This window comes from Gobius niger (genome assembly GCF_951799975.1).
Source record: "Gobius niger genome assembly, chromosome: 7".
Classification (NCBI taxonomy): Eukaryota; Metazoa; Chordata; class Actinopteri; order Gobiiformes; family Gobiidae; genus Gobius; species Gobius niger.
Window position 1 is genome coordinate 4312750 of NC_136858.1, and position 23251 is coordinate 4336000.

General features: G+C 42.7%; 1 protein-coding gene across 1 annotated transcript in view; it reads left to right on the top strand.

Moving 5' to 3' along the window:
• Positions 1 to 23251, top strand: part of lrrk2 (leucine-rich repeat kinase 2) — a 59235-nt gene extending 35984 nt beyond the window's left edge. The window contains exons 23-53 of the mRNA XM_079560396.1: positions 295 to 367; positions 478 to 662; positions 796 to 1046; positions 1135 to 1283; positions 3224 to 3317; positions 3408 to 3594; positions 5181 to 5362; positions 5531 to 5751; positions 5841 to 5968; positions 7693 to 7911; positions 7993 to 8194; positions 9796 to 9884; positions 10182 to 10369; positions 10549 to 10703; positions 10775 to 10921; positions 11095 to 11286; positions 11363 to 11509; positions 11595 to 11707; positions 11880 to 12067; positions 12153 to 12313; positions 13847 to 14017; positions 14816 to 14916; positions 15018 to 15230; positions 15399 to 15595; positions 16887 to 16959; positions 17071 to 17261; positions 18969 to 19118; positions 19196 to 19422; positions 21796 to 21864; positions 21944 to 22069; positions 22993 to 23251. Of these exons, the coding sequence (XP_079416522.1) occupies positions 295 to 367; positions 478 to 662; positions 796 to 1046; positions 1135 to 1283; positions 3224 to 3317; positions 3408 to 3594; positions 5181 to 5362; positions 5531 to 5751; positions 5841 to 5968; positions 7693 to 7911; positions 7993 to 8194; positions 9796 to 9884; positions 10182 to 10369; positions 10549 to 10703; positions 10775 to 10921; positions 11095 to 11286; positions 11363 to 11509; positions 11595 to 11707; positions 11880 to 12067; positions 12153 to 12313; positions 13847 to 14017; positions 14816 to 14916; positions 15018 to 15230; positions 15399 to 15595; positions 16887 to 16959; positions 17071 to 17261; positions 18969 to 19118; positions 19196 to 19422; positions 21796 to 21864; positions 21944 to 22065 (4785 nt within the window). The 3' untranslated portion in view covers positions 22066 to 22069; positions 22993 to 23251. The remainder of the gene's footprint in view (positions 1 to 294; positions 368 to 477; positions 663 to 795; positions 1047 to 1134; positions 1284 to 3223; positions 3318 to 3407; positions 3595 to 5180; positions 5363 to 5530; positions 5752 to 5840; positions 5969 to 7692; positions 7912 to 7992; positions 8195 to 9795; positions 9885 to 10181; positions 10370 to 10548; positions 10704 to 10774; positions 10922 to 11094; positions 11287 to 11362; positions 11510 to 11594; positions 11708 to 11879; positions 12068 to 12152; positions 12314 to 13846; positions 14018 to 14815; positions 14917 to 15017; positions 15231 to 15398; positions 15596 to 16886; positions 16960 to 17070; positions 17262 to 18968; positions 19119 to 19195; positions 19423 to 21795; positions 21865 to 21943; positions 22070 to 22992) is intronic.

A 23251-nucleotide genomic window follows, 5' to 3' on the forward strand; every position in this document is an offset into this window, starting at 1 on the left:
TGCTGCACTGATTTCGTGTTCATTTTTAATCTTTTATGAGGCACTGTCTTTGTTGCGTTAACTTCGATGAGTGTTGAACTGAAGCTTGATGAATGAAATAAACCAAATGTTTCTTATTCCCCATAGCCTAGGCATAAAACATATGCAGAATGTTAAAAACTGTGTGATTTTACTGTAAAAAATATCTTCATCGAAACTATCTTCATCAATCTGCAATGATCACAAAAAATTCCTGTAAAATACTTTTATTTTGTTATTTGACTGATTGTTGCAGCTTGTGCCTTGTTTTTTCAGAGTGGGGCCACAGAGACGGATCATCCTGAACCAACACCGAGGAAATACGGTCGCGCTGGATCAATGCAAAAAGGTTTCAACAATTTCTAACTCCTCTCTCTACTTTCCTGCTTTTGTTTTGAGATGGGGGGAAAAGTGATTGAGTTAGTTATTTAAACCCTCTCTCTCTCTCTCTCTCTCCAGTTTTCAGCGAGGCCTCGTCCCCCAGAGAGCGGGACCGGATCCGGCTCTTGGACCTGTCAGGGAACGAGCTGGACTCTCTCAGCTGCTTGATGGACGTCGGCTCGGTTCAGCAGCAGCTCGAGCACCTGCAGAGGCTGGACCTGAGCCACAACAGCCTGCTGGAGTTCCCCTCGCAGCTCTGCCAGGTACAAGCGCTTAGACTCCAGTTATTCGATATTTAATCCCTGGCCAACTTTGTAAACCCACACCACGTCCCTAATTCAGGTTTAGTTTAGTGATTGACTGACATTTACCTAATTTTATTACTGTCTTTCCCAGAGTCTGAGGTGCCTGACTCGTCTGGACCTCCAGGGAAACCAGCTGGACAGTTTCCCCGCGGAGCTGCTGACTCTGCCCTCGCTGAACACCCTCAACGTGTCCCGCAACTGCATCCAAACGCCGCTGAGCTTCGGCCACTCGTCCCACTGCCCGAGCCTCAAGCACCTCAACCTGTCCTTCAACAAGATCCAGGAGTTTCCTCAGCGGCTGGAGCGGGCCATGGGGCAACTGGAGGAGCTGCTCGTGGAAGGGTAGGAGGTGTTGGGGATTATAAAACGAGGCTAGGTGTTGTTGATATTAGCGATATGTTTAGTGACATGTTTGTTTCTCTGTGTGCAGGAACAGCATCAGTGACCTGTCCGCTCCTCTGTCTCTGCCTGAGATCAAACTCCTGGACGTCAGTAAAAACAACGTGGAGGAAATGTCCCGGGACTTCCTGAGCGACTGCCCCAAACTGGAGGTCTTCAGCGCCTCCACCAACAAACTCTGTGAGCGCAAACACACGATTTCTAATTATAATTCTTCAAGAGCTAGAAGGTCCCGGGTTCGATTCCCACCTGGTCGGAGCCTTTCTGTGTGGAGTTTGCATGTTTTCCCCATGTCTGTGTAGGTTTCCTCCGGGTACTCCGGTTTCCCCTACCACTAAAAACATGTACAATAGGTTAATCCTCCCGCCAGGTGTTTCTGACCATGAGCCTGGCTCCACATCTAGAGATGGGTCCCCGAGCGCCGGTCCACACTGGCAGCTCACTGCTCCTACAGGTTTTCCGAGTGGCTCAGAGGATGGGTCAAATGCAGAGGATTAATGAAGTATAATTTAACCTTAAAGGGACACTGCGTAACATTTTAGACTATACTGTTGCCCTCAGTACAAAACATGCTCCTAATGACCAGCTCGACACAGAAAATGCTGTAACTGCAGTGGGTAATCAAAGAATGAATCACATCATACTTAAGTCACATCTCCATGGAGACGAGCTGGAGACGTACACACTCCTGGTAAAGTTAAAGGCATATTTCAGGATTTTTGACATAGGGCCTCATTTCCTAGTTATCCAGAGTGTTGCTGATTTCTGGAGATGATTTTTTTTGTAATTCAAGCAGTTCTTATAATTGAATAGTTTCTAGCTAGCGCATTTCTATGGTATCAGCTAGCCTGCATTAAAAACACTCTGACCCGCTCCACAGTGCACCTGAGGCAAATCACTTATAACACCAGACTAACCATATAAATGTCTGTGTCCATAGAATAATTTTAACTATTTTGCATTTAAAATAACTTATATTTGAGCAGAATCAGCTTCGTGGTTGTATAAGCTATGATACGAGCAGGTCAGACTGTTTTTAATGCAGGCTAGCTGATACCATAGAAATGCGCTAGCCTAGCACTAGCCTAGTGCCATGAAACTCTTCAAATATAAGAACTACATAAATTACAAAAAAAATATCTCCAGAAATCAGCAACACTCTGGATAACTAGGAGATGAGGCCCAATGTCAAAAATCCTGAAATATCCCTTTAAAGTCATGTCTTAGGAGAGCTGAGCCGCTCACAGCAAAAGCTTATGTTTTTTTGTACATTCATGAGTTTATTTTCAACTATGATTATATCTGTCATTAAATAAATGCTTATATTTCAATTTTAGTCGTTGAGTAAAATTCGACGCGGTGTGGCTTTAAGATAAACAATAAACATTTTTGGCACCTTGATCAAAACATGGCAAATGGTAAATTGGCTCAAGCGCTTTTCTACCTTTATCAGGCCCAAAGTGCTTTACATCAAGGAACCAGTCACCCATACATACACCAAGGAGGGTGGCAAGGAGGGTGAAGTGTCTTGCCCAAGGACACAACCACATCATGTGACATATTTTCTCAAAGGAGGAGCAGCTTTATTGTTTCTGCAGAGCACTGATTTGGTTCCATTTGATTTGGATTTCAAAACTCAAAAGTATATATTTGATGAGTAGGGCTGGGTACTGTAAAAAAAATCTATTTGATACCAGTACTGTTTTTTCCGACACCTATACTAAAATATTTGTCATCTTGAGCCAGAAAACAGAACAATAATGGTAATTTATTTAATAAAGACTATTTGTATCATTTAATTGAGCTGAAACAACCAAGTGACACCTTCCATTCTGTCCCTGGACCCAACAGGCATTAAAACTTGGTCTTTGAATATACATATTTTGTGTGATCTCCTTTTCATACTTTTATTTTTTCAATACCATACCGATATCGTATAGCCCTATTGGCGAGGAATTTTAGGAGACTTCTAGGGCTCTTCTATAAATGATTCAAGCCGTTTTACTAATTACACGCAATACTAAAGATGTGGGACAATCTTACTGGATGGAGAAGTATTTGAGGCTTTTGTTGTTTATGAATATGACTTTTAAAACAAATATTGTTCTCTTGTCTCTCAGCTGAAATCCTGCACCTGCCTCCGAAGATCATGACCCTGAAATTAGCGAACAACAACTTCAGCCACGTTCCAGAGTCTCTCCTCCAGCTCCCGAAGTAAGACTTACAGTAGACCACAGACTCAAACGGACAAAAGTGTAAAAACACAACTTATAATTCTACATCCCTCTCCGTCTCTGTCTTCAGCCTGCGCTCCGTTGACTTGAGGAACAACAGTATCTCCTCTCTGCCCGGGCCGGTCTCCTGGTCCTCGCTGAACCTCCGCGAGCTGATGTTCAGTAAAAACTCCATCGAGGCCCTGGACCTGAGGGCGGACGTGTTCAGGTGGAGCCGGCTGGAGAAACTGCACCTCAGCGACAACAGACTCACACAGGTACGAGGCCAAGGAGGTCTGACCTCAGGGACAACCATTCATAAGCAAATTCATAGTCCTTAGAACATAGATAATCAGAGTTAAATTGAATTAAAAGTGAAAAGTATGGCCTGGGTTTGAACAAGGTCAGAGCTGTGGCTTGTCTCATGTCTGTTCTAGATTTTAGCAGTGTAAAACTGAAATTCAGCCTCCTGTCTCTGGGACCAGCAGGAGAAAGTATATCAGTAGTTAATATTCACTTAAGTAAGAGTGACATTATTTTAAAGTAATTTTACAAGTTGAAGTTAAAAAAAAGTTGTGAGTTACCCAAATTTTGAATCAAATAAAAGTTTAAAGCAGAACTAAGTAACTTTTTTACCTTTATAACTTCACTTCACTTTATTTCAAGTCCCCGATGGGGCAATTAGTTTTGCAGCACAAGATACATTAAAATAGATACATAAAAACAGACAAGAAAAATAAAGATGCATTCATTCACCAGTTCAACAAGATGCCGAAGTGCAAACCTTACAAAAAGTCATTGGCAGCACAAGAGAATACAACAACTTTTTCCCTCACACTGAAATTGGTGCCTGTATACTCCTTTATACTCCGCGTTTAGAGTAGAGTATCTGTATCTGTTTTTCCCCACCAATGGAGCCTTAAGTCTCGAACCAGAAGGCAAGTAACAGAATTCACCATGCAGAGGATGAGCATCATTAGCCAGAATTCACCTGTCCAGAATACAGGTCAGAAAGTGTCTGAGGAGCTCCCAGAATCTTAGCACTCAAATTTACAATTTTGCTGAGTGAGTTTTTCGCTTTGATGTTGAGATTTCCAAGCTAACACATCATAGAAAATGTTAGCACTGACTCAACACAAGATTTATTCAACAGTCTCATTATGGTCCTGTCCACATGAAAGTAAGCCAGTTTCCGGAGGCAAAACAGGTGATGCTGCCCTTTCTTACACAGCTTATCTGTGTTGTCATTAAAGTTGAGCCTGTTGTCAACCTGTAATAAATCCTTTTTGTAGTCCCTCTGAGGGTAATATAAGTGTTAATGGGATGATTGGGGGGGTCTTTGATCTTCCCCTGGTATCTCTGGCCAGAAAACTACAATCCCTGCCTCCGACCCTAGGGGCAAAAGTTAGTTAGTTCTGCTTTAAAAAGGACTTGTTGAGTGAGTGATTTATATTTCACTCATAATGTTTAGTAAATGAGATACAAAACATTAAAGAAAGTAAAAATGTTAGTGTTCTTTTGTCGCTACAGTGGTCCAGATTGTAGGTGCACTCTGTTATAGTGTCTGCCTTTCCTCCAGTGTCTGTGCACATACTGTAAATGAATGAAAGTGTGAATCGGTGAGTGGTTCCTTGATGATCTAAAGTGCCTATAATGTATGTGCCATGTAAATTGAGACCATTTTGCCATTTTTCCATGTCATCTCAAATAATGCCCATAGAGTTTAAGTAGTAGTAGCAGTAGCTATTTAACAAATTGCACTTTTTTACCAATAATCATCGCTAAGTGCTTCACAAATATCCATTGCAGTAAAATTCAAAGCAGCTTTCCTACTGTCCTTCTTGACCTGATTCTGTATTTGCAGATCCCGGCTGAGATCGGGCTCCTCGAAGGCCTCACCTCTCTGGACGTGAGCAGGAACCCGGGTCTGCAGGCGTTTCCGGATGAAATGGGGAAACTGGTGCGACTGTGGGACCTGCCCCTGGACGGACTCAAACTGCAGCTCGACCTGAAGCTCATCGGCTCCAAGACCAAAGACATCATCAGGTACGAAACAGCCAGGTTCAGCCGGGGGCAAAATGTAAACATCTCAGTGAAAACATACCAAACACTAGATTTTTTCACCCCTATTCACCTGCAGTGTCTCGCCTTGAACTTAAATCAATCACTCTGTCAATCTCTGATGTTTATTTCCTGTTAACCCATAAATCCCAGGTTCCTGCAGCAGCGTCTGAAAAAGGCCATGCCGTATTTCCGGATGAAGCTGATCGTCGTGGGGAACTCGGGCAGCGGCAAAACCAGCCTGATCCAGCAGCTCATGAAGCTCAAACGGCCGCAGGCCTGTCCCAGACGTGGCGCCAGCATCGAGGTCTGTGATTGGACGATCCCCGAACGAGACCGGAAGAAGATGGTGCTCAACGTCTGGGACGTTTCAGGTGGGAACAGTTGCCATGTAATTCTTTGTCTGTTCACAGTGTTATTGTATCATTAAAAACAAAGTAAATCAAAGTAAATGTGTGTCCAGGAGGAGAGGAGTTCAGCGGCTCTCACCCTCACCTCATGACCTGCCGAGCTCTGTACCTCGTGGTTTACGACCTCAGCAAAGGCCCCGATCAGGTGGACGCGCTCAAACCCTGGCTCTTCAACATCAAGGTACACACGGGACAAAAGGATTACTTAACTCAGATAAAAGGTGCTTGTATAACAAACATTATGCTGATTTGGAGCAGGTTTAGACTATCTTGAAATAAATTACCAATTCCTCTGGCAATCTCATCTTAAAGCAGCACTAAGTAACTTGTTTACCTTAATAAATCCTTGTCGTAGTCCCTGTGGGGGCAATACAAGTGTTAATGGGATGATTGGGGGGTCTTTCATCTCCCCCTGCCAGAAAACCACACTTGCAGCTTTCCCTGCTCCGACCCAGAGCACCAATACACGCTAATGGAATCACAATCAAGAAGAAGCTAACAGGCTAACGGGCAAAGCTAACTGTGGGCTAGCGTCACTTAAACAGTATTTACAGCCAAGTTTGAGTGAACAAAATTATCTCCATTGTGTAATTGGATGTACAATATCCCTCTGTCCCTTTGTGTTTTTTGTCAGTGTAGTATTTACTCTCACGGACAATTAATGAGTAAAAAAACACAACATGCTACGACACCTGCAGTGACCAAATAACCAAATATCTTAATTCCAGCACCTTTTATGCCCTTTCAAACCTTTTGTCTAAGTCTGCTCTTCTTTTTGCTAATGTTGCATTTACATCGGCAAAGTACAGTATGTTTTAAAAATCTAAATTCAATTTGTTGTGCAAATTTTAAACACGTACAGGAGCGAAGAGCATAGATATAATATACGGAACTTAGACAGAAGCTTAATGGTCCCGTTGTTTGTGAAAATAACGCGCACCTTGCTCCTCCTACGGAGCATGTTCCTAAAAAGGGCAAAATGACTGGAAGCCCCGCCCTACAAGCCTCCACACTGCTCCAGAGCATCAGGCTTAAACTTTTTAATTCTAAAATCTTTGGAGCCAGGCTTTTGTGCCGTGTTTGGGAGGTGCAAAGTGTCCATTGTTTACAAAGTTTCTTTTGGAGTCGCCTCTGGCCACCAGGGGGTGGTATTGCAGCAATGTCAGCTCCCTGTCATGAGGACCAAAGAGAAACGCTTTCCTCACCTATAGACTTTCGTCAATTTTTGGATCCGTTCGTTGTGGTCATTTTTGTCTTGTGTCTTTTTTACTCACTGCAAATGAATTTACTTACAGGGACAATACATTTTCTATTACTAAACTAATCTCACATACACTCACATGCATTTATAAAATATCGGGAGTGGATTTTATATAATAGGCCTTGAATGTCATTAAAATGGATTCCAGCTGGCATTAAAGGGGCTAGATGCAAGTTAGCCATTTCATACTCAATACTGCCACCTCAGGTCATACGTGTAACTGCAGCTTCTATATTAAGCTTGTGCATGACGGCACTTCGGACCCGAAGTAACAACTTTCTGAGTGACTCCATATAGTCCATTTAAATCTACATTTCATGGAATATAATGGCTTTTCTCAACTATCCCTATTTGTGCAGCTAAACTGTATTTCCTTCCGGATTGATAAAGTATATCGCATCTTTATTGCATAAGTTTGTTAAAAACATATTGTCGAACACAGCTGCAGTTTTGGCTGTAATTGTATTAAAATCTTTGGCTCAAAAATTGCTTGTTTGTGTCCAATTTAAAATATTTTCCTCATTATTTTGTTGATAGCATGTTTCCAAATTATATGACTGAAATGTGCACAGATTTCTTTGTGTTTGTTGCCGTATAAATGACACTGTAATGACTCACGGCGTCCCTCCGCTGTCCGTCCCCAGGCCGTGGCCCCTCTCTCGCCCGTGGTCCTGGTCGGGACTCACGCAGACCTGAGCTCTGAAGACCAGGTCCAGTCCAGTCTGGCCAGAATCCGCGAGGAGCTTCTGAACCACCAGGCCTTCCCCTCCATCAGGGACTACCACATGGTGTCGGCCTGCGACGACTCGGACGCTCTCGGGAAACTGCGCAAAGCCATCGTCCGAGAGGCCACCAACTTCAAGGTCAGACTCAGATCCTCCAAGACTCTGAAGCGATTTGATCTTTTCTTCTTTGGACTATAATTTGGGTGTTAAATGTTTCAGATCCAGGGCCAGCCGGTGATGGGGCAGCTGGTCCCCGACTGTTACGTGGAGCTGGAGCGCTGGGTGTTTTTGCAGAGGACCAGAGTCCGGCCCGAGTTCCCCGTCCTGAGGCGCCAAGACCTGCTTCAGTTCATCCAAGAGGCACAACTTCAGCTGGAGGAGAGCGAGCTGCCACACGCCGTTCACTTCCTCACAGAAGCAGGTCAGAGATTTACTATAAAGTGCACAAATGACTCTGCTGATCCAACTTTGTACGTACGATCCATTTTGCACATGAGCAAAAGTTTGGTGAATTACTCCCAAAGACATTAACCCCTTAACCCCCACCTGAATCGAGCACCTTTTCTCCAGTTTTCGCATTTTTGTGACATTTTTCTCTCATTTTCGTTTTTTTCTTCTTGTTTGGTCCATATTTTGTTTTTGTAATCAAACCATAAAATCGTGTCATAGAAGCAACAAAGACGTAGTGAAAACACAACCAAAAAGGACAAAAATGTGACAATCATAACCTGGAAGAAGTTTTAAAGAGTTTTGTAGGTCTTAGCTTTCAAATACACCTGGCCTATAGGCTGAAAGCTCCAGTCAAGATTTTAGATTAGATTTGGGTAGTGCTGAACTGGAGAAAATGCACTTGGTTAATGCGGGTGGTAAGAAAAAATGATATGAGCACTACAATAAAGCTTGGATAAAATCTCAAAACTCAGTCTGTGTTGCCCCTTGAGGCCATAAGCGCAACTTATTAATTGTATTGGAGCGTAAATACTACACTGACAGAAAAAGCGAAGGTACAGAGGGATATTGTACATCCAATTATACAATGGATTTTTTTTTTTCACTCAAACTTGGCTGTTAATACTGTTTAAAGTGACGCTAGCCCGCAGTTAGCTTTGCCCGTTAGCCCGTTAGCTTCTTCTTCGTGATTCTATTTGTGTGTATTGGTGACTCCGGCCCGGTGTCAGGAAAGTTGCAAGCATGGTTTTCTGGCCAGAGACACCAGGGGGAGATGGAAGACCCTCCAATCATCCCATAAACACTTGTATTACCCCCACAGGGACTACGGAAAGGATTTATTAAGGTAAACACTACTTAAAGGGACTATAGGGAGTTAAAATTATGTATTTTCCTCCCCCTACATGTTCTAGCCATGTCCTAATGTGTAGAATGAGCTCAGACCTGTTCACCACAACTGCCTCTAAAATCCTGTACGGTCACTCAAAAATGTGTCACTTCGGCCCGAATTGCCGTCATGCACGAGCTTAATATAGAAGGTGCAGTTACACATATGGCCTGAGGTGGCAGTAGTGAGTATAAAATGGCGAACTTGCTTCCAGCCCCTTTAAGTCTGCTTTAAAGGCCAAAAGGAATAGTGGGTTTTGAGCAGAGATTTAAAAGCAGGCACAGAAGGGGCAGGTCTAATGTACAGACTGCAGAGGCAGCTCATTCCATAATTTTGGTGCAGCCACCGCAAACGCTCGGTCCTCTGAGTTTTCGATTGATATTTGGGACGCTGAGGAGGAGCTGGTCAGACTTGAGAGACCGAAGTCGGGATCTAGGTGCTCAACAAGATTACCACATTAAGACAAATCATTGCAATCATTTGCGAAGACTCTTTAACTTTATTACGGATAATAATTAGTTATTTCCGCAATAACTATTCTTCCTGGGGTCCATGGACAATTAGCTTTTGTTATATGATTTGTGCATTGTGGCTCAAGTCTTTCAAAGAAGAATTGCTGTCACCTTTAGAGACAGGCTATGGAGTTTATCTATTCTAATCTCTTATATTGCTATATACTCCTGCAGGGGTTTTGCTGCACTTTGACGACCCCGCTCTGCAGCTCCAGGACCTGTACTTCATTGACCCTCAGTGGATCTGCAACATCATCTCACAGGTCAGAGACGTCTGTGAGGCTTTAGATCAATCGTTATCATGAAATAGAGATCAGAGCTACACAATACAAGAAACATATGATAACTGCTTTGAATATCAGGCTGACAGTGTTATTGCAATATTTGACTAGACCTTTGAGTCACAGTCAGTTCCATAATATCAATACAAAAACAAAAAAATGTAGATTAGGGTCACATGTTTTTGTTTCAGGCTCTGTAAGAAAAAAATCAATCTTACATCTCTGCGATAACAAAAGTTCTAGTAGAGACACGGCTCGTATTTGTATTTAATTTCACAGAAGTTGACGGTGAAGAGCAGCAGCTCGCGGGATCACCCTAAAGGAGTCGTGCAGCGTTCCACGGTGGAGAAGTTTCTGCTCGACACTCAGTGTTTCCCAAAGTCTTACGCGCCGCAGTTTTTCAAGCTCCTGGAGAAGTTTCAGATCGCTCTGCCCTTCGGAGACGACCAGCTCCTGGTGCCCAGCAGGTGACGTCATTTTACATAATAATCCATCCAAATCGGACAAAAATATAACAAGACAAGCTTCTAAAATGATCATAGACATAGAAAATCCTACTTTACTGATCAAATAGGAAACATAGGAACCACATCAGCACCGTCTTCTGTCTGAAATCAACCAACATCCTCTTCGTGTCTGTCCTCAGTTTGTCGAAGTACCGTCCCGCGATCGACCTGCCTCACAGCGAGAACTCGGAGGTGATCATGCGTCTGTATGAGATGCCTTATTTCCCCATGGATTTCTGGTCCAGGCAGATCACCCGCCTCCTGGAAGTGTCCTCTCTGCTGCTCAGTGGACGAGGTACCAACCTGTCCACTTCGTACATTCATTATGTTGTATTTTAGGCATAACCCTGGTATCGTCTTGTTCAGAGAAAGTGTCCCGTCCAAACCGCATCTACTGGAGGAGGGGGGTCTACCTGAGCTGGTCTCCTGAGGCCTACTGTCTGGTGGAGGCGGCGAGTCTGGACCAAAGCTCCTCCAGCTTCGTCAAGATCACCGTCCCGTCCTCACAGAAAGGTAAGAAATCAGCAGCTCTGTTTAAGGCGGGACAGGGCAGCCCATTCACCTGCAGTGTCTCAATGTCACAGTTTATAAACATGTGAAGATGTCCAAGAGTCATTTAAAACGGCAGAATCATGACCTTTGTATGTTAAAGCTAGTGAGACCCCTCTCTCTGCTGCCCCTTTCAGGCCGTGTGTTGCTGGGGCAGGTGGTGGACCACGTGGACTCGCTGTTAGAGGAGTGGTTTCCCGGGTTGTTGAACACGGACATGCACGGCAGCGGAGAGGCGCTGCTCAAGAGGTGGGCGCTCTACAGCTTCGAAGACGGTCAGGAGCTGCAGAAGATCCTGCTGGAAGATCTGTTCACCTACTTCGACAGTGGTACGTCTTGAATATTAAATGCATTTATTAAAAGCTCAAATGTTTGTTTAAATATCAAGCCCTTTCTCTTTTTCAGATTTCTTGTTGGTGAACCCTGAAGACCCGCGCTGCACTCTCCCCCTCTCTCAGATCGCTCCGGACCTGGTTTTGAGCGACCAATCAGCATCAACGATTCTGGACAGTGAGGAGCTGGAGGTGGACCTGTCCGTGGAGAACCGTCTGGGTAAAAACAAAGTCCAGCTCTGTCTCCATCGCTTCATCCTCTGCTCCGTCTGACCTCCTCCTCTGCATCCGTCTTTCTCTTTCAGGAGACGGAGGCTTTGGCACCGTTTACAGAGGGATGTACAAGAACGAAGAGGTCGCTGTGAAGATTTTTAACAAACACGCGTCAGAGCTGTACATCTACAGACTTCTCAGACAGGTCAGGCATCAAAAAATTAACATTTAGGTAATAAAATGTCATTAAAAGCAGTGAATGTGATTTGCTGCTCCCTGGATAAACCCTGCATCAGGTCATGGCTTGAGGACGTTCAATTCTCTAATTGAAGCAGAAAACTGTGTATCTAATGTGTTGCGTTTCCTGCCGTGTCCAGGAGTTGGCGGTGTTGGGGCGCCTCCATCACCCCAGTCTGGTAGGGCTGCTGGCGGCCGGCTGCTACCCTCAGGTCCTGGTGATGGAGCTGGCCCTGCGCGGCTCCCTGGACTCTCTGTTCGAACACGAGACCTGCCTGAGCCCCAAACTGCAGCACCGCATCGCTCTGCAGGTGTCCGACGGCCTCAGGTGAGACAAGGAGGAGGTCGTTCAGCTTCAGCCGTGACTTCACCGTGCTTCATGTATGCTTCATGTGTGCTCCACGTCTCCACAGGTACCTCCACTCCGCCATGATCATCTACCGGGACTTGAAGCCTCACAACGTGCTGCTGTTTAACCTGAGGACGGACTCCGAGATTATCGCGAAAATCACTGACTACGGCATCAGTCAGTACTGCTGCAGCATGGGCGTCCGCAGCTCCGAGGGCACCCCAGGTCAGACATATTAAAGATTGACCGATATTCGTTTCTCCTCCCCAAGTCGACAGGGAATCTATGATGGCAGATGAGCCTTCTCAGAAAGTGCATGGTCCTAAAAAGGATAGAGAGGAAGTATTTTTGTTGTAAACTGGCAGCGAGCCTCCATAATTCTGCCATATTAATTTGTAACTAAAACCGTCCACAAAATTCTCCCCGGAGAAAACTATCTTTAGGAGCAATAAATCACTACGTTCCAAATTATTATGCAAATTGTATTTCAGTGTCAAAAAGGTAAAAAAAAAAAGATTAAGAGAACAGCTGCTACAAAGCAGCAAACAGGTATTTGAAGCTGCTGGTGCCTCTGGAGTCTCCTGAACATCAAGGTGTAGGACCCTCCAGAGGCTGCAGTTGTGCATAAACCTTCTATCCGGCCTCCCCTAAACTGTTCATTGAAGCTGATGAGCAGAAACGGCTGCAGTGGCTCAGAAATACATGAAGACTCATTTTCAAACAGTCTTGTTCACTGATGAGGCCGTGTAACCCTGGATGGTCAGATGGATGGAGGAGTGGATGGTTGGTGAATGCTCACCATGTCCCAACAAGGATGTGACGTCAGTAAGGATGGGACAGAGTCATGTTTTGGGCCAGAATCATGGGGAGAGAGCTGGTCGGCCCCTTTAGGATCCCTATGGGTGTCTTTCCAACCCACAACCAGCCCATTTACCAAATCTTCAAGTCTGAAGATTTCACGTTTACGCAAAAGTGTGTCCGTTTAGAAACACATCATCAGGCCCAAAGTGTGATCTTAGGTTTGGGAGCAGGACCACACCCATGCCTTTCCGATCTCAGTCGTATGAATACCTCTCGGTCTTCGGCAACCTTGTCATTCCTGTTTACGTGCCTCTACCTTTCATTCCTTCTATCATCTAGCTCAGTTGTGATCTTTGCTTGTTTAATAAACTTAATTTCACTCTATTTGAGGTTGTGGTACTTGTGAGTGAAATCGATTTGCAGATATATCAATATTTTGCTGCACAATACAATACCGATTCTTTTAATGCTGAGCAATGAACAATACTTTTGATGACGTCATACATATTAATGAACGACGTCAGCTAATGAACAAATTACCCCACAGATAGAGCCCAGGCTTAACATAGGTGTTCCCCAAGGCTCAGTTTTAGGACCACTTTTATTTACAATTTACATTAACTCTAAATTGGCTCTAACCTAAAACATAGCTCCATTCATTTACATACGGGCGGTGCAGTTTTGTACTCTATAGTTCCCTCTGCTGCACAATTAATCGTCACAACTTACACCTACCCTTTCATATCAGAGCATCAGATTTACAAAAGTTACGTCCTGAACTGATGTCTGGTCAAAGGATTCAGTTTCATCAAGAACATGTTTACTACAATTTTATATGTCTTGGTTAAGCTCATGTTACTGCACACTACTATTGAGCTCCTTTGTGCCAAAATTGATGCCTTAAGTTGGATTCCATTGAGTCTTATTTGATTGATGGATCTGTCTCCTCTGGTGCAGGTTTCCGCGCCCCGGAGGTGGCCCGGGGCAGTGTGATCTACGACCATAAGGCGGATGTTTTCTCCTTCGGGCTGCTCCTGTACGACCTGCTCACCTGCGGAGAGAGGATCTGTGACGGCATGAAGTTCCCCAGTGAGTTTGACGAGGTCGCTGTCAACGGGAAACTACCAGGTATTTTATTTGAACTCCTTTACTTTTCTCTCTTTGAGGCTGAGGAGGGTGATTATTCTGCTGCTGCAGTGCAATGGACCAGGGAAGAGTTGTAGCTGAAAGTGTAGGACAACAGAGGGGAGAGAAAGGATATTTGTGCATCTTATTAAGCACTCGCCGAACAATCTACAAAATATTCCTCTGGGAGTTAACCTCTCTGTTCTGTTCTCCCTTCTGTTTACTATTACCCTAATTTATAAGTGTCTAAGGTGTATAAATAGCGACAAAAAGGAGACGAAAACACAACAAAAACAGCCACAAAGAGCAACAAAAAGGCTCCCAATTGTTATGTCCTGTGACTGAAACAAAAATGAGACAAAACCACAGCAATAAAGCCACAAACAACAATGAAAATGTGACAAAAATGCCTCAAAAGGGCAAACAAAAATGTGACAAAAAAGCAACACGGCAACCACGTGAAGACAAAGATCTGTTTAGATCAGTTTCGTAGGTCTTAGCTTTCAAATGAGACATTACACTGGCCTATAGGCTCTTGTCCAGAAGCTTTAACATTTCGAGTAAAGCTGAACTGGAGAAAATGCACTTGATTAAGGCCAAGAGGTTAAACAGAGAGGGAGGGAATATATCAATGGATAAAGATATATATTTTTTTGGTACCAGTAGTTCCATCCTGGTATCTTTTGAAGGTACCCAGCCCTAGAGCCATATGTTCCAGTTTACAGTCTACATTGTAACAGGGTTATTAATGTGAATGCTGTATGTGTTGGTTTAAATTGAGTTCATATTTTGTTATTTCAGACCCAGTAAAACACTACGGTCTGTCTCCATGGCCCAGTTTCCTGTCTCTGATGAAAGACTGTCTCAGAGAAAAACCCCAGGACAGACCCACCTCTGCTCAGGTGTGTCTGATTGAAATACTCGTTATAGTCTTTCTTCATTACTAGTGAAAAAAACTCATTCATATTAGTGGGTTAATCTCTCCTTTGTTCTCGTCCTGCAGGTGTTCGATCGCCTGAACTCTGGCGAGATGCTGTGTCTGCTGAAGGAGCTGGTTCTGCCCTCCAGCGCGGAGTGTCTGGCCCTCAGCTCCGGTCACGGTTTTGATCTGGTTGAGGGTTCGACTCCGGTGGCGTGGCTCGGAGGCGGCAGCAGCTCCAAACGGCAGGGACACGTCACGGCGGTGGATCTGGACACGGGCATCAGCCACACACAAGTGAGAAAGGCCACTCACCATTAACTTACATATATACGAGTTGTTTTGACTAGTTAAGATTTAATATATGTATTTAACTTTAAGAACTATTCATTTTGGGAGCTTGCCTCGACCCCGGCACCTGTCGTTAAACCCGGTCACCTGTATCTCCTCCCGTTTGCTCCTCAGGTGATCGACTCCAGCCCCGTGCTCTGCCTGGCCTTGGCTCAGATCCCGGAGGGGGACGGCTGTGATTGGCTCGTGGCGGGAACTCAGTCCGGGTCTGTGTTTGTGATCGACACTCGGGAGACGAACCAGTGGCACCAGCTGCAGAGCGTTTCAGACGCCGTCACCTCCCTGTACTTCCACACGCAGCCCAGGCGCACGTAAGGAACCGAGTCTTCTGACCAAAGGGTTTAATCGTTTTAGCCAAGGTTCAGTCAAATACCTCTCTGTAGTTTTAGCCCAATTTTAGTCATGTGTAATTTATTCAAACAAGAGAAAGTGATCTTAAAATAAAGAATCTTGAAGTAAGTGCTGAATAACTGCTTCATGGACACATTTCTTAAAGAGATATTTCAGCATTTTTGACATAGGGCCTCATTGCCTAGTTATCCAGAGTGTTGTTGATTTCTGGAGATTTATATATTTCTAATTCATGCTTTTCTTATATTTGAAGAGTTTAGTGGTGCTAGGCTAGTGCTAGGCTAGTGCATGTCTATGGTAACTAGTAGCCTGCATTAAAAGCCTCTTCAAAATCGTCGTCCTCCAAACGTTGCCATATCTGATTTGTAGAAAGCTCCTTTGTGAATTCCACGTGTAGTAATGCGGCCGCAGGTAAACAAACTACTGTAGATCTGGTAACCGAGCAGATCACTCCGACGCTGCGCAGCTACAACCAAGAAGCTCTGGTTGGCTGCTCAAATATAAGTTATTTTAAATGCAAAATGGCTATATTTCAAACATTATTCAGTCAACACAGACATTTATTTCGGTAGTCTGGTGTTATAAGTGATTTGCCTCAGGTTCACTGTGCTTGGGCCAGACTGTTTTTAATGCAGGCTACTAGTTATCATAGACATGCACTAGCCTAGCACTAGCCTAGCCCTAGCCTAGAACTAGCCGAGCCCTAGCCTAGCACTAGCCTAGCACTAGCCTAGCACCACTACACTTCAAATTTAGGACTGCATGAATGACAAATATATATATCTCCAGAAATCAGCAACACTTTGATAACTAGGAAATGAGCCCTATGTCAAAAATCCTGAAATATTCCTATAAAGTTAGCGACAAATCAGGAGCAATTTTCATAGAATACTTTCTTGATCTATATTAGACTTTCAATTTATGTTTAAAACCATGAGTAAGTTCATGTTTTTTTAATCCTTTACAGGAGCATTGACATGATTTATTGTGTGAATTGTGCCAAAAACAAGGCCTTATGTGATTATGTGATTAAAAAGGGAAATTCAAAGAACATTTCCCATCTGTTTTAAGCAGTTTCTCAATAGTTGTGTCCAGTTTGCTTATCTTTATCCTCAGTCCCAAGTTAAGAAAAAAAGTAAATGCGTAGATATGCTAAAAACATTGTATTGTTTAGGGGTTAGAATAAACCTGCCATGAAGTGAAGTGCTACATGATATTAAGTAGACAGTTACTTGACTTCTCTCTTTTCAGGCAGAGGAGGAACTATTTGCTGGTGGGGACAGCAGATGGCGCTCTTACAGTTTATGAAGACTCCGTTCTGAAGGTAATCTAGTTTTCCTGTGTCAGTAGATGGGATTGGTATTTTAAATTAAATTTGTGCCAGTGTCAGTGTTGTTGATTGTAAACCTTTCTTCTTTCTTCTTCTGTGTGTCAGGAGCCGAGCGGGCAGCCCGTGAAGAGCCTCTCTCTGGGGAACATGAACACGCCCCTGATGTGTCTGGGACAGTCCGTGCACGTGTTGGACGGCAGGGCGGTGTGGGGCGGCTGTGGCTCCAAAATCCTGTCCTTCACGGCAGAATACGACGTTTGTAAAAGCATCGACACCAGGCCCAGCCTCGCTCTGCAGTGAGTAAAGACTGTGAGGGGGTGCTGTTAAAATGGGCCCTTTCTTAACTTTTACCTAACAAACACATTTAAAGTGATAGTGTGGAAGTCTAAATGTTTTACAACACCGGGTCTTGCATTTTGATGTAAAGTAAATGATAATATATAAATACTTTTTGTAAAGCCCCTCCTTCCCGGGTCTCTGTATGTAATCAGAGTCTAGTCTCCTCCTGTGTCGACCAATGAGACGAGCTTTTCCTTGTGAACCAGCCTGTCAGGTCCAATCAAGAGGAGGGGGAGGAGCTTGATCGTTAATTTTTTTAAACGCTGTTCCTGTTCAGCTCATTTTGCAAACTAACAGACAATCACTTTAATGTCATTAGCTTCAAGGTAAAATACTTACCTTTTAAAGTATTTTTGTTAACTTTACTATGAAAAGTTTGTTGTGCATCCAGTATTTTATAGGCATTTTTTGTAATTGTTGCTAATATGCCTGATTTAGCAAAAAGTTGGAATGAAAAGTTGTGGATTTTTTCTGTTAAAAGCTTATTTTTACTTTTCTTTTTGGCCATTTTTTGGCTATGGGGAGTAGAAAACTAACTAAAATAGGCGTAAATGTATCATCCCTAAAAATCATCAAAACTGATAAAGCACAGCCCTGAACAAGGAGGACGTGCTTGATATATATTTCATTCATTAAAGGGACTATACAGAGTTTAAAAATATTAAAATGATGTATTTCCCTCCCCCTACATGTTCCAGCCATGTCCTAATGTGTAGAATGAGCTCAGACCTGTTCACCTTAAAGGGATATTTCAGGATTTTTGACATAGGGCCTCATTTCCTGGTTATCCAGAGTGTTGCTAATTTCTGGAGATATTTTTTTCTTAAATTCATGCAGTTCCTACATTTGAAGAGCTTAGTGGCGCTAGGCTAGTGCAAGGCTAGTGCATTTCTATGGTATCAGCTAGCCTGCATTAAAAACAGTCTGACCCGCTCCACAGTGCACCTGAGGCAAATCACTTATAACGCCAGACTAACCATATAAATGTTTGTGTCGATAGAATCATGTCTGAAATATAACTGACCTTGCATCACATGAATGATCACATTTTGAGGGACTATTTTCTAGCAGATCACTCCGCCGCTGCGTAGCTTATACAGCCATGGGGCTGATGCTGCTCAAATATAAGGTCTTTTAAATGCAAAATGGTTAAAATTATTCTATGGACACAGACATTTATATGGTTAGTCTGGTGATTTGCCTCAGGTGCTCTGTGGAGTGCCTAAGACTGTTTTTAATGCAGGCTAGCTGACATCGTAGAAATGCGCTAGCCTTGCATTAGCCTAGCGCCACGAAACTCTTCAAACATAAGAACTGCGTGAATTACCAAAAAAATATCTCCAGGTACCAGCAACACTCTGGATAACTAGGAAATGAGGCCCGATGTCAAAAATCCTGAAATATCCCTTTAATATAGAAGGTGCAGTTACACGTATGACCTGAGGTGGCAGTAGTGAGTATAAAATGGCCAACTGCATCTAGCCCCTTTAAGCTTTGTCCACCGGTTCAACAGCAATGCCCCCTAAAAAGTACACTCAAGCAAACTTTGGAGAACTTTCCCCCTGTGCTTTCCTGTCCAGTAAAACCAAACAAAAACCTTCAACTAAAGCTAATTCACCGTCATGTTCTCATCTCTCAGCGTGTGTGCTCCTGTTGTGACTCAGGCAGCGGGCGCTGGGCGGAGAGGCCGGGATCTCTCGGTTGGTGGTGGATAAACTGGTGTATCTGAGTAAATGTGGAGCGTGCTCAGTGGAGGTTTGGGACAGACGCACAGAGCGGATGGTGGACTTCATCGACTGTGCACAGATCATCAGGTACAGAACAACTTCACTGCAGGTCCTGGATAAACACATGTGGACCAGAGAGTGACCGGTGTCCCGTGTCCCCGCAGACAGCAGAGCGGCGGGCGGGGCAGAGCGGCCGCGGAGCTGGACCCCCCCGCGGACAGCGCTCCGTCCTGGGCTCGGGTCAAGTCCCTCCTGGTCCAGTCCTCCATCTCTCTGTGGGTCGGGACGGGGGGAGGTCACATGATTCTCCTGGAGCTCAGCAAGCACCAGCCTCTGCAGGTGATCGGCCCCCACTGCCAGTCCGTGCGCTGCATCCACCCCGCCTTCATCGGTGAGGATGCAGAGTTTGGGAAGGTTTTTTGCCCAATTTTGCTAAAATATCAGTCTTTCAGTCGATGATTTTACACACAGAAAGCAGGGGTTAAAGGGATATTTCAGGATTTTTGACATAGGGCCTCATTTCCTAGTTATCCAGAGTGTTGCTGATTTCTGGAAATATTTTTTTCTTAAATTCATGCAGTTCCTACATTTGAAAAGCTTAGTGGCGCTAGGCTAGTGCAAGGCTAGCGCATTTCTATGGTATCAGCTAGCCTGCATTAAAAACAGTCTGACCCGCTCCACAGTGCAAATCATTTATAACACCAGACTAACCATATAGATGTCTGTGTAAATAGAATCATGTCTGAAATATAGATGACCTTGCATCACATGAATGATCGCATTTTGAGGGACTATTTTCTAGCAGATCACTCCACCGCTGCGTAGCTTATACAACCACGAAGCTGATGCTGCTCAAATATAAGTTATTTTAAATGCAAAATGGTTGAAATTATTCTATGGACACAGACATTTATATGGTTAGTCTGGTGTTATAAGTGATTTTCCTCAGGTGCACTGTGGAGCGGGTCAGACTGTTTTTAATGCAGGCTAGCTGATACCATAGAAATGCACTAGCCTAGCGCCACTAAGTTCTTCAAATATAAGAACTGCATGAATTTAAGAAAAAAATATCTCTAGAAATCAACAACACTCTGGATAACTAGGAAATGAGGCCCAATTTCAAAAATCCTGAAATATCCCTTTAATAACAGGGAAATAATAAACAACTAATTTACCTCCTCACCCGCTTTAACCAAGCACATTTTCTCCAGTTCGGGTCTACCCAAATCTAAAAGCTTCTCAACTGGAGCTTGCAGCCCAGTGTAATGTTTCACTTGAAAGCTAAGACCAACAAAGTTGATCGTGACTTTTTTGTTGCGTTGTTCCCACGTTTTTGTCAAATTTTTAAAGCCTTTTTGTCGTGTTTTCGTCTCTTTTTTTTCTGTTTTTTGCAGGGGGGGGTTTTGTTGTTATTTTTGCTTTCTTCATCGCTTTTTTAACCTTTCTATTTTATGCTTCACAACGTTTATGTCACTTTTTAATCATGCTTTTGTTGCTGTTTTGGGGTCTTTTTTGTTGTATTTTCATCCTTGTTTTCGTCGCTGTTTTAACACTTTCAAGAAGCTTTTCGATGTGGGAAACTGGAGGAAATGTGCTCGTTCAGGTGGGGGTTTATTTTCCATTTGAGAGAACTCAAAACAAGTTCAGGAAGACTCAAACGTGTTTATGTAGTAATGTGTGTAAGTTGGGTGCTTTTCTGGTGTAGATTTGGTTTACACCCAGTTTTTGTGTAAAGTAGGTTTATTTCAGACCTGTTTTTAGTTCTTTTTCGAGCTTGGAAAGTCATATATTTTGATGCTGAACTTGGTGTTTGTGAACCACTGACCTGAAAACTGAAATATACACAGGAGCTTTCCATCCAGCCGTCATCTTTACTTGGTAGTGTAAATGTTGAGGTTTTGCCTTTGAATTGATGATCTTTGTTTGGCAGCAGGATAAATATAACGGTCTAGAAGAAGGGCTTTAACCTCTTAACTCCTGCCTGAACTGAGAGAATTTTCTCCAGTTCAGCTTTACCCAAATCCTGTAGGCCAGTGTAACGCCTCCTTTGAAAGCTAAGATCTACAAAACTCATCTAAATGGATTTTTTCCTCACGTCATCAGATTTTTTCCCCATAATTTTTGGGGGTATTCAACTCATTTTTGTAACTTTTTTGTAATTTTTTTTTCTTCATTTATTTTTTTTTTTTCATTTTTTGTCACATTTTTGATGTTTGTTTGTCATTTTTCGTCAATTTTTTGTCACTTTTTGGGCATTTTTGTCATTTTTTGTCAATTTTTTATCATATTTTTGTCATTTTTTTGTCATTTTTTGTAAATGTTTTGTCACACTTTTGTCATTTTGTCGTCGATTTTTATGTCATTTTTTGTGTCATTTTTTGTCAAATTTTTATCAAATTTTTTGTCAATTTTCGTCAATTATTTGTGACATTTTTTTCATTTTTTGTCAATTTTTCGTCACTTTTTTGTCACATTTTCATCATTGTTTTCGTCTCAGTTTTGTTGCTATTTTCTCAACTTTTTTCCAGAAGCTTTTGGATTGGGGTAAAGCCAAACTGGAGAAAATGTGCTCGGTTCAGGTGGGAGTTAAGGGGTTGTAATGGCAGCGGACTTTATCCTTAGAAGCTACTCTCAGTTTCTTAAAAACAAAGATTATTTAACTTAATTATTTAACTTCCTCTCTTAAAACGTAAAAAGTACAGATGCTGCCGGCTTAAAAAACTTTGTCTATGATTGAAATTTACCATCTTTGAAAACCTTTCAGATTCACCAAACTGGAAACACGTGGTGCTGGTTCTGGGTCGAAAACTCCCTCAAAACAAGACTCAGTTTGGTAAGTTATTTTATTCTCATCTTTGTAAAAATCCTCTCGCTTTATCGATTAATTTGTGACATTCTTGTGTGTCGTTCAGGGGAGGAGTCGCTGCTGACCGTGTGGAGCAGCTTTTTGCCCAAAGAAGTCCGAGACCTCAACCGCGTCTGTGAGAAGAGAGACAAGATGGCCGCCAAGATGAGGGAGCAGCAGCTGGACTGAGCAGGTCTGTGAGGGGCCGGGTTCTAAAACATCTGTCGCCTAGAACCAGGAAACAGAACAATCATGTGTGGAAGATCTGGAAAGTAATGTCGAGGAATGTGTGAAAAATGGGGAATAATTGGGGAAAGAATAAAAACAATGGGGCAAAATGAAGAAAATGTGGGAAATACATTGGATAGAAATGGGGGGGGGGGGAATAGGGGAGATATTAGTAATAGAAATTAGCAAAAATTGGGAAAATTAGAAAAAAATGGGGCAAAAATAAGAAAAAATATGCAGGGGAAAATTGGGAAAATATCAGTAATAATGAGCATAAATGAGGGAAACAATTGGGGAAAACTAGGAAACAATTGGGGATAAATTGGGGAAGTAATAGGGAAAATTTTGAATTTTGGGGGGAAATATTAGTAATAGGAAATTAGCAAAAATTAGGGGGAAAAATTGAGAAAAAGAGAAAAAAATTGGGCGAAAAATTAAAAAAAATTGTTTTAACAAAAAGGGGGAAATGGGGCAAACATTGGAAAAATATGGGAAAATAAAAACGAGGCAAAATGAAGAAAAAGTGGGTAATAAATTGGATAAAAATTGGCGGAAATAGGGAAGATATTAGTAATAGAAATAAGCTAAATTTAGGGGGGAAAATTGGGGAAAAAATAAGAAAAAATGTGTGGGGGAAACATCAATAATAATGAGCATAAATGAGAGAAAAAAAATGGGAAAACGAGGAAAAGATTGTGGATAAATTGGGGAAATAATAATGAAAAATAGGAATTTTTGGGGGGAAATATCAGTAATAAGAATTTAGCAAAAATGAGGGGGAAAAAATGAGTTAATGAGAAGAAAAAATGTGTACAAAAAGGGGCAAATATTGGGCAAAAACAGCAATTTACTACTTATGGTTTTATCTATGGTTTGTGTCTTTTACAGAATGCACTTCAAAAAGGGATCAGCTTTTAGTGGATCGTCATTACCTCATTTTCTCTTCGTCAGAAACCTGAAGGAACACATTTGGACTCATTTTTATACATAGACTTTTTTAAAGGGACACTCTGGAAGAAACTATGGACTTTACCAGAAGCTGTAACCAAAAGCCATCTCACTTTTTTATTTTCTAATTTATTTTCCTGTGACACAAAAGTTCTGCGTTTTTGAGCCGTGACTTGATGCTGTTTGTAAAATGTTATTA